The 10,321-nt window shown below is 51.7% G+C and overlaps 5 protein-coding genes across 5 annotated transcripts; 2 read left to right on the top strand and 3 right to left on the bottom strand.

Moving 5' to 3' along the window:
• Positions 1–26: 26 nt before the first annotated feature.
• On the top strand, positions 27–2,540 carry BO83DRAFT_212798 (E3 ubiquitin-protein ligase BRE1). Its single transcript, XM_025526730.1, has 3 exons — positions 27–865; positions 922–1,995; positions 2,066–2,540. The coding sequence occupies exons 1-3, from the start codon at positions 233–235 to the stop codon at positions 2,237–2,239; spliced, it is 1,881 nt and encodes a 626-aa protein (XP_025390456.1). The 5' UTR covers positions 27–232; the 3' UTR covers positions 2,240–2,540.
• A 194-nt stretch (positions 2,541–2,734) lies between these two features.
• On the bottom strand, positions 2,735–3,851 carry BO83DRAFT_355906 (urease accessory protein UreF; the record flags this gene model as incomplete). The annotated part of the gene is made up of 2 exons (XM_025529167.1): positions 2,735–3,608; positions 3,713–3,851. 2 exons carry the CDS (start codon positions 3,849–3,851, stop codon positions 2,842–2,844), a joined length of 906 nt encoding a protein of 301 aa, XP_025390455.1. The 3' UTR covers positions 2,735–2,841.
• Positions 3,852–4,082: 231 nt separating this feature from the next.
• BO83DRAFT_332945 (protein kinase COQ8) lies at positions 4,083–6,484 on the top strand. Its single transcript, XM_025528321.1, has 3 exons — positions 4,083–4,922; positions 4,979–5,261; positions 5,311–6,484. The coding sequence occupies exons 1-3, from the start codon at positions 4,155–4,157 to the stop codon at positions 6,414–6,416; spliced, it is 2,157 nt and encodes a 718-aa protein (XP_025390454.1). The 5' UTR covers positions 4,083–4,154; the 3' UTR covers positions 6,417–6,484.
• A 49-nt stretch (positions 6,485–6,533) lies between these two features.
• BO83DRAFT_332941 (alpha-mannosyltransferase) lies at positions 6,534–8,687 on the bottom strand. Its single transcript, XM_025528320.1, has one exon. The coding sequence runs from the start codon at positions 8,455–8,457 to the stop codon at positions 6,982–6,984; it is 1,476 nt and encodes a 491-aa protein (XP_025390453.1). The 5' UTR covers positions 8,458–8,687; the 3' UTR covers positions 6,534–6,981.
• Positions 8,688–9,526: 839 nt separating this feature from the next.
• BO83DRAFT_376231 (uncharacterized protein) lies at positions 9,527–10,253 on the bottom strand. Its single transcript, XM_025530659.1, has 2 exons — positions 9,976–10,253; positions 9,527–9,895 (listed from the first exon to the last, which is right to left on the bottom strand). The coding sequence occupies exons 1-2, from the start codon at positions 10,147–10,149 to the stop codon at positions 9,668–9,670; spliced, it is 402 nt and encodes a 133-aa protein (XP_025390452.1). The 5' UTR covers positions 10,150–10,253; the 3' UTR covers positions 9,527–9,667.
• Between the last annotated feature and the right edge of the window lie 68 nt (positions 10,254–10,321).

The following is a 10,321-nucleotide window of genomic DNA, read 5'->3' as shown; positions in this document are numbered from 1 at the left end:
CGTCGCAGCGTTTCCAAAAGGACGCAATATGGCGCCAGATGCAGGAGTACAAACGTGAGAAGGTGTCGCTTGAGGCCAAGCTGAAGGAGATGTCCAAAGCCACCGCCTACCACAATGACCATCTCCGTATCATAGATACCTGGTATAAGCAAGTGAGTAGATCGTTGTATTTTGCTCATCCGGTGCAGATTGTCTGACGAGTCGACAGTTGGTCGACGAGGTCAAATTGCTCATGGGCGCTGCCGAAGAGGATGCCAAGGGTGGGTCCCACTCATGCCGGCCGTTGGTTTACATGGAAACGCTAAACAAAATCCCAGAGCGCCCGGCTTTCCAAAGCAGCCTGCTGTTCGATGATGTCGACAAATTCGAGAAGCACTTAAAGTCCCGTTCGGAGGATATCCGCCAGGTCATCTCTAGCTTACTGTCCAAATCCCCCAGGACCACACCCGAGGCTTCAGAGTTACAGACTCAACTCGCCAAAAAGCTTGCTGAGGAGAAAGCCACCCTCGCAGAATTAGAGAAAGCTTTATCTGAAAAGCAGCAACTCGAAGAAAGTCTCGAAGAAGCCTCTTTACGGTACATGGTAGCCGAGAAAAAGCTCGATCGTGCACGGAGCTTGACGGTTGCCAAATTAGAGAAGCAGTACATTCTAGGAGCCCAACGCCCCGGCGGCGATAGTGCATCTGCACCCAAGGAAGAGCCTTCCGCGTCCAACGGCGCGACCCCTAGCGGCGAGCGGAGTCCTGCCCTGGAAGAAGCCCACAGCAAACTCGTCGCCGTGTCTGAAAAGCAGAAAGAACAGCTTCAGAAATTGGAGAGTGAAAATGCCAAATTACTGACTCAAATAACGGATCTTAACATCAAGGTACGCCCACCCGGTTGGGTCAGCTAGACTCGCACAGTGCTAACGTGAGACGGCAGCATTCACGACTAACTGACGATGACTACGCGCACACGGACTTGTTCAAGCAATTGAAATCCCAGTACGATGACGTTGTTACTCGGATCAACCACTTAGAAGCGACCAACGTGCAACTGCGAGAAGAAGCGGCAAAATTCCGATCGGAGCGAACCGCCTACCGCAACCAGGTTGATGAAGAGGCACAAAATGCGATCGCTGAGAAGGAGATGCAATTAATGCGGGCAGAAACAGATCTGGCACGGATACGCAACGCGCGCGACGAACTTTTGGCGGACCAGCAAATGCGGAAGGCTGCGCAAGAGCAGGAGAAAACTGCGGCTACAAAGGTGCAAGAACTTGCAGATGCTGGACAGGCTCGGATTACGGCGCTAGAGTCCGAGGTTCAAAGGTTGCGTATGGAACTAGATAAGGAGAAGAGCACATCAAAAAGCGTCGATGAGATCCCGATCGAAGAACTGCGTGCTAAGTTCAGCAACCTGGAACGTCAGTTTTCGATGCTTAACACCGAACTATCCTCGATGCAAGTCGCCTGCAAGAAGTACTCGTCATTGGCATCACAGAAAGTCACCGATTTCAGTGCCTTGGAGGAGAAGGTCGCCCGACTCATCGCGGAGAAGTCCAAGGCCGATCAGAAATATTTCGCTGCAATGAAGAGCAAAGAGGCCAGGGATGTGGAGGTCCGCACCCTGCGCATGCAAAATGCGAAAACTTCGGACATCGTGTCGCAGCTGAAGGAATCCGAGGCAGCTACCCGTTCTCTGCTGGCCAACATGGAAAAGCAAGTTAGCGAGACTAAGGAAGCACTGAATTCGATGATGAATAAGAATTATGCAGCCCAGCAGCAAGTCACAGAGAAAAACATCACAATTGAGGGCTTGAACCGGCAGGTGGCCGAACTCAAGGCGTTGTCAGCTTCCAAGGATTCGACATTGGCTAGCGCCTCGAGTGCTTGTCGCCAAGCGGAAACGGAGGTGGAAGGTCTGAAGGTGACCCTGGCGGATACCAAGAAGAGCCTGGAGAACTGGAAGAACAAGAGCCTGGGGAACTCCTCGTCCGAATATGAAATGCTGAGGGTATGGTTATATCCCATCTCTACTACCGTTTTACGCCATATTGGATCATCCTCGCTAACATGCCCTACAGACTCTGGCACTCTGCACTGTGTGTCGTCGCAACTTCAAGAACACGGCCATCAAGACCTGCGGTCACGTGTTCTGCAAAGAATGCGTAGAGGAGCGCCTCACATCTCGGTCCCGAAAGTGTCCCAACTGCAACAAGTCCTTCGGTAACAACGACTACATGCATATCACACTGTGATTTGCTCAGAACCCACCATCCTGGGTTCATACCCTCAACTTCGTGTATCATAGTCTCTTACTTCTCTTCTTGCCTTTCTCGCCTTCCCCTTTTCACTCACCTACGTCACTTTATTACGGCTTGATTTTTCTTTTACCCATTGCGCTCCATAATCATGGAAAAAGGCTCATGGTGCGGTGTTTTACTGTGGTTTAGCAGGACAGGATATCAGAGGGCCGGCGTTCGATCTAAATCTGTTCCTATTGATCGGATATCTTCTTTGCATAGTGGCCGGGTTGTTTGGTCTTCGGGTTACCGGTTTTTCCCTATTTGTTTCCTTTTAATTTTCTTTCTCTCTTCGTTTCTCTTTGCCGCCTTTTATTCCTTTTCTTTTATTTTCTTTTCCCTTCTCTTTTCATTACCCTCCAGTCCAGTGGAGTTGTTTTTGGATACCCACGTCAGTGTTCGAGCGGCACCTGGGTGGGACAATACGGTGCATGTTGTAGGATTAACTAGGAAGTCACGGCAGAGAGAAAGATGATGAATGCAGCTATATTCATACAGGAATGTCACCTTTGGCCAAAAAGAAAAGAATCGAGAGAGCTATCGTGGTGATCTATGTATTATGAGTTGAAGATTCTGCTATATAGAAGTTCATGTCGTCCCACCCAGAGATCAAGAGGTGGGACGATTTGTCCTGCATCTTCGACGGGAGTATCCCACTCCCGCTCTATACGTTGAGTGATCATGCTTTGCAGGCCTTTGCTGGCCAGGATGTTCTGGGCCTGATAAGGGCCCATGACGGACGCACGGACAGCAGCGCTGAGGACTGCCTTGGCATGGTTCAACATAAAGACATAAGCAGTCTGGTGGGCGTCCATGCCCATGGCCAGACATACCACCCCCCACAAAGGCGCAAAGTGGCCTTTGGGGCCTAGTTCGTCAGTACCCAGCGAGGTCTTCAGTATGTCGGAGAATTCCTCCACCACCTTCACTGCCTCAGCAGCCTTGGGGTTAGCGTGGAATGGGTTGAACGCATACGTTTTCCGGAAAGCGCGTTCCCAGACCCCGAGCAATGCCCGCCCTTGGGCGAGACTCGCCCGCTGGGCAACTATGCAGGGAGTAGACGCATCAAGGTCATTGTCCAGGGTCTCCAGGTCTTCTGGGCGTCTGTAGCCTGCCAGAACGTATGGAAGTGAGGTACTTGCCATAGAAGCGATTGAGAGCTTCAGGAAGCGTTGGAAGGATGCAATTGGGGTCACCGAGCGAGGAAGGGGCTTGTTGTGCGCCAGATAGGACTCGAGACCGCTGGAGTAGGCGAACGAGCCCAACGGAAGGGCTGAATCCGAGAGGAGAAGCAGTGCATGGCTGGGTACTATTCCTGTAGCATCTGGTGCGTAGGAATGGACGGTTAGTATCTTGTAGATAGGTGGTGGAAGATGCAGTTGCAAAAGAAGTGGTGTACGGGGAAGACATCCGCGGGGGCAAACACACCCTCCGGTACCGGTAGATATTGACCCCCGCCCTTGTGCGACGCAGAGGCCGACGCTAGACGAGCACGTGCATTGCGCAGACAGTCCTCGAGATCCACGATCTCTTGCTCGATATCCTGCACGTTGGTCTTTACTGTCATTTGCCCTCACCAAACAAGTTAAGGCGGCCGGTACATGGCGGTGATGAAGAAAGGGAGACCCGCGGGAGGAACATTCGCCTTTATATACTATTCTTAGTTTTATCCGGTCGGCTGTCTTCCTTATCAGTTGCCTCCGGACCTCTCCGGGGCGCGGTACCGCCCGGCAGAAAACCACCGCGGCTTTTCGAGGCACGAGATGCTATCCGGTTTGCTCTCGCGCTCCCCCAATTGCTTCAATTCCCATCATTATGCGAAGACGGTAGTTTGGAGACCAGCCCGGGTTTCTCTGCTACGTTATCAATCATGTCGGGCAAGCGTCTGTTGGACGCGATCCAACTTTGCAATGTCGCCAGGTCCGTGGCCGTGAAGCACCTCGAGGTGCGGCAGCGCCAGCTAGACTTATTTACCAGGACTTCGTCCCTCACCAAAGGCATCAAGAGCCAGGCGGATGGCCTCTGCATGACTGCACAAGCTGCGGCAGCCTTAGCAAAGCGGTTCAATGATGATCCTTCTCCCTCCCAACCGGCACCCGCACCGTCACCCCGGGCCCCGAGCTCGTCCCCCACGCACACGAATCTCTCGCCGGATGAGGCCAGGAAAGCACAACGACAGGCGGAGTCGCAGATACCTTCAACGACGGCGGAACATACCGGTTACGGAGCTAGTCAATTGGATGTTAGCCAGCAGCAAGATGTCTTCTATGAACCCTCCAAACAGACGACCCCCGGCTCGTCTGGACTTCCTAGGGTTAAAATACCCAAGACCTCCAGCGACACGCAAACAGGCATCAACACTGAGATAAATGCGGACGTATTCCACTCTCCCGTCGGTGCCGAGAAACCTGCGTCGTCAACCCAGCCTACGGAACAACAGGAGGAGATTTCGGAGGATATGATGAAGGAAATATTCCACAGCCCCAAGGTGGCTAGGATGCTGTCTCGGCAAGCTGCTGCGGATCTAAAATACAAAGGAAAGACTCCGATGCCTCCACCTGACGCCAAACCCATTGGGAAGGAGGGATTGTCGAAAGAAGAGGCTCAGGCCGTGGAGGACATTGTGTCAACAACAACAGTGAGTGCAAGCAGTCGCAGCCAATCGGACTTTTATATCTAATAAAGTGCCCGCAGGTGGAACCTGAGACTGCCGCAGCCATGAAGCAGCAGGCAACATACCAGATGATCGAGTCTCGCGTTCCAGCTTCCCGACTAGGCAGACTATGGCAATACGGTGGCCTAGCCACATCCATGGCCTTTGGCGCCGTCAGTGAAAGCCTACGACGAGCCACTGGAAGCCAGTCCGAAAGCACCGGATCCCTCATGTTCAGCGCCGGAAACATGGAACGTCTCGTCGCCAAACTCTCCAAGATGCGCGGAGCGGCCCTCAAGTTGGGGCAGATGCTGAGCATCCAAGGTACACACCATCTACCCCATTAACCAACTCCTCTCTTACACCACACCAGACACCAAAATGCTCCCCGACTCCATCCACGAGGTCCTCCAACGAGTCCAAGACCGCGCAGACTACATGCCCGCCTCACAACGCGACAAAGTCCTAACCGACAACCTCGGTCCCAGCTGGCGCGACCTGTTCTCCTCCTTCGACGAAATCCCCATGGCAGCTGCCTCCATCGGCCAAGTGCACGGCGCCGTCCTCGCCTCCACTGGCCAACCCGTCGCCGTCAAAATCCAATACCCAGGCGTCGCCGACTCGATCGATTCCGACCTCAACAACCTCTCCATCCTCCTAACCGCCTCCCGCCTCCTCCCACGCGGCCTCTACCTCGACAAAACCATCGCCAACGCCCGCACCGAACTCGCCTGGGAATGCGACTACCACCGCGAAGCCACCTGCGGCGAGCACTTCCGCTCCCTCCTGGCCGACGACCCCGTCTTCCACATCCCCGCCATCATCCCCGAAGCCTCCGGCAAACAAGTCCTTACAATGGAACGCCTCAACGGCATCGCCGTCACCAAAATCCAAAATTTCACCCAATCCCAACGCGACTGGATCGGCACCCAAATCCTCCGTCTCTGTCTTCGCGAAATCACCGAATTCAAGTACATGCAGACGGACCCCAACTGGACGAACTTCCTCTACAACGCCCAGACGAACAAGCTCGAATTACTCGATTTCGGCGCCTCCCGCGAATACCCCGACGAATTCATCACCAAGTATGTACATACTCTGATCGCGGCAGCGAGGAACGATCGTCAGCGCTGTGCGGAGTTGTCCCGCGAATTAGGGTATCTTACCGGCCATGAGAGTCAGGAGATGGTCGATGCGCACGTTACTTCTGTTATTACTATCGCGGAGCCGTTCATGGAGTCGTCGCCCGATGTGTATGATTTTAGAAATCAGACTATTACGGATCGCGTGAGGGGGTTGATTCCCCTTATGATTCGGGAGAGGTTGACTCCGCCTCCTGAGGAAACGTATAGTCTACACCGGAAGTTGAGTGGTGCGTTTTTGTTGTGCGCGAGGTTGGGATCTAGAGTGCCGTGTAAGGAGATGTTTAGGGAGGCGGTTAGGAAGGCGCGGGTTGCGGGGACGATTGAGAGGGAGTGAGTGTATTTTTAGGGGGACTGTGTGGAGGGGTGGGGTGTATTATTCTCTTCTCCTGGTTTTTGTATCATTAGCTTAGATTGTATGTATAGAGATTTACATCAATGGGTTGTATTTATAGTAGTGTATGGGTATTGGTATATGGTACATGAAAATAAGTAGCAAAAGCTGGTGGTATGGCATGACATGGCGTGAAGAGGTATTTGTGAATATGTAGATGTTCTCCAGGATGAGATCCTGAGATTGCCAGTCGCTGTATTTATAGAGGGTATCCAAGGCTGGTCCAAAGTGTCTTGCAGTGGTTCGTGTCTCCTTGATGAGACATGGGCGTAGATGTGTCGCTCCTATTGCTGTAATATGAGCTGAAGCGTCTTTTCGTCACTGCGTGTCTCGTTGTGCTGTTGCTCCATTCTGATAGTAACCCGGACACCAACTCAGATACCCCGAATATATTGTCTCGTGGGGATCGTGCACATCGGTAGGTGATGATAGATATACTCCCTATACATCTCACGGAGCGACCAGCACCAGTAAGGCTGAAAGTTTCGGGAAACCGACCGACCCTAACTCAACGAGAATGCCCGATACCGAACATAGCATTCCAATAGTTCTTCACCCCCTTGCAGATGCCCTTCTTATCCTTCCAAGTACTGAATTTATCCTCAAGTTCGCACGCCGTCCACAGAATCTCATCCCAGAAGCGCTTCTCGATATCAGTGCCAAACGCCTTGATCACCTCGTCGGGTATTGTCCATGCGCGCGTGTAGCTCCCGTCATCCGCGAAAGCTGGGTTCACGGCCTGTTTGTCGAACACAGTGGCCGGGTTGAACTTGGGGAAGTTGGCGTGGATGAAGAATGCTCGGGGAGCGGGCGCCTTCGATCCATGGACTCGCCATTCGCCTTTCTGCGTCAGAGCGTAGTCTTCAATGGGATCAAACTGCACCATCGCGGAGCCGGCGAGACCGCCCTGTGTGCCGTGGCCGATGGCGCAAATCGGCTCCGAGACTTGGTAGTATGGTTCTTGGAGGGTTATGGCGGCTGCAACGAAGGTTTCTTTATCGCCTTCTCCGGCTGCGCCTTGCGAAAGCAGTGGGTAATAGAAATCGGGACCCCACATGTTATAGTAGGTGCTGAGAAGAAGGGTTTTCATGTGCGTCTTCTTCGAGATAAGGACCTCTCCGGATTCGCTGGACTGTCGGACTGAGTTCTCGGGGTACGGCTGAGAGGCGATCTCGTAGTAGTAGGAAGAGACGGTTGATGCCCAGAAATCGGGCCAAGTGACCATGTTCTTCGAGGGAAAGGGGCCATTGACGAATAGCATTTCCGGTGGGTGAATCGGGAACGCATCGGCGTCTAGGAAGAGGATTTCTTCGAACGACGAAAACAGCATTGCGAGAAGCTTGAACTGGTATTTCTCGACCTTCATATCGCCTGGGACAGCGTCGAGAATTTCCGACAGAAGCACACATCGCGCGTTCAGCGATGGCAGGACCACTTCGCAGATATGGTCCTCATATTCTTCTTCGTTTGCGAGGAAAACTTCGACGGGTAATTTTGAACCCGTTCTGCGAAGCATTCGAAGCGAGATCACCAGCACGGGTAAGTAGGAGCCCCCCGCGGTGGAAACCAAGCCTCGCGTATTCTGTGTATAGTTTAGCTGGGGCGGGTTGGTATTGATCGCATCGACAAATCCGCTGTGCGCATTTTTCATCGTATCCACGTCGAATGGGAGCATGTCCAGCAGCTCCGGGCGGTCTTCTGGGTTCGATTGTTCGAACCTAATTGACGGCGCCGATCCTAATCTCAGAGGTGGCTCGCATTTGGGCTCATGGGCGGTCAGAAGTGGCTGAAATTGACGCCAGAATTGGATGTGGCCTTCGGTATGTCTGTGGTTCGAGGGGGTCGCTTGGTGTGTTTGTATGGATGGGGCTTGCTCGGTCAGAGGATAGCTGCGCCATCGTGAATAGGACCAAGCGAATGTTAAGAGGATAAATATCGCAAGTAATAGGGAGCGCACTCGTAAGAACGCTCGAGAGGGAAACATTGTGTTTGGAATGTTGCGACAGGAATGTCAATGGTGTCGTGGTCTCGTTATGATCGCAAAGTATAGCACGGAGTCTGACGTAGTCGTTATATCGAAGAAGACACCGCTAGCGCAGGGGGAAAAGGCATTGGAGGTGTCGGCGGAGGCGTCAGCAAGGCTCGAGAGGAAATGTAACGAGGCCGATGAATGGAGAAGACATGCGTGTCGAAGAAAGAGGAGCAGAGTACCTTTGAAAATAGAATCAAAGGATAGGAAAGAAGAGTGTCGGGGGATTTTGCGAGGAAGGAATGAATAAATCACGGAGATGAACAAGCGAAGCGAACCCTGGACAGATTGCAGGATGGTCCGTTCGAGACCGAGGGGTTGTTCTTGTTGATTGATGGTTCGAGAGACCCACAGCACGATATTCGGTGATAAGCAATCCACTTTCAAAAGGTAGTTTGTCCTGAGTTATAGAGTGAAAGTAATAGTCGCAGGGGTATGATTCATGTCAAGTTGAAACAAACAATCAGGAGTGATGACATCGGTGTTACTGAGTGGACCATGGTTAGAATGGACTGCGGTGTAATGCTTAAGTTGATATTTATACTTTTTATTTTTTCCCTTCAGTAATTCGTATTGCGGTGAGAAGAGACGGGGAAAGAAAAAAGAAAAAAAAGCAAAATAATTGAATAGATGATCAATGTCTAGGGTAAATACTAACAAGCAACTGTCCATAGTAGTAATACTACTACTACTAAAATAGTGGAAATTGGGGGCCATCCTAGTAGTTTATTAAGATAAGATGAGGGAGAGTCTTCTTGTCTTTTGAGTCTCATGGAAGTATAATTGCAGTGGGGAATTGGATGAGCGGCAGGGTCCATCCAGACTGTCGCGGATTGATTGCGTCAATTAACCCGGAGATTACCAGCCCCATCCGCCAGTGAGGATCCGTCTGCCTCCGCTAGTAAGTAGTAGTATCTGTCATGCATTCGGTCGAACCCCTCATAGGAGTAATAGTCTACTGCGAAATAAGCTAACACATGCTAATGCTAAAATATATAGTACAGACGTAATCACTACACTTTTCCGCTGACATGCCCACTATGCTCATGATCTAGTTTAAAGCATCCCGTCATTCCTCGGCCCGGCTGCTGCTTCTTCCCCTTTGAGGATCGTGTAGACGATGCCAGATTCTCATCGGTTTGAGCCTATCCCTCGCGTCGGTCTATCACTCCGGCATATTCTCGTCGGTCGCGTTGGAATCGCTCGGAGAAGTCCCTCTTTTGACTTTATCAAGTAGACGTCCATGATAACTATTCCGCCTAGGGCGAGCTGGGTCATTCAGTGAACCAAACCATTGATGAATCGCCTCCACAGTAACCGACGACGCATAATGAATTGATATTCCCAGGATAACCCCCATTAATGCGGCTACTGTGAAGTAGCTAAGAATGGCCTAGGTGAACCATAAGTGTTTATTCCTTGCATTGCGACCAGTACTTGCTAGAAAAGGATGGAGAATCTATCCATTCGTACCTCAAATTTGATTAGAAGCCTTAGTGGAAAAAGGAGCACATAGAGGATGGCATGGGCTAGGATCCACATTGGCGAGGCTAGTACACTGAACAGCCCATAGAACCAGGAAGCCAGGTAAGCCAGAGCATAGAGCACGGCACCGAAGCTCGCTGTCAAGGCGGTAACCCAAGCCATTCGCGTGGCTAAAAGTGTTCCAGAAGCAGCTGGTTGGTTACTTGGTTACATAGAGCATTCCTTGTGCGTCAGCTGAGGCAATTTATGACACGGCCTTGCTGGGCAATGGGAAGGGATACAGTAGTAGATAGTAAATATAGAGTAAACATTTAAATGCTTGGATGGATGATGG

This window comes from Aspergillus eucalypticola (genome assembly GCF_003184535.1).
Source record: "Aspergillus eucalypticola CBS 122712 chromosome Unknown BO83scaffold_6, whole genome shotgun sequence".
NCBI classification, from domain to species: Eukaryota; Fungi; Ascomycota; class Eurotiomycetes; order Eurotiales; family Aspergillaceae; genus Aspergillus; species Aspergillus eucalypticola.
Note: the sequence above shows the minus strand (reverse complement) of the source record. Positions and strands in the feature narration are given on the sequence as shown.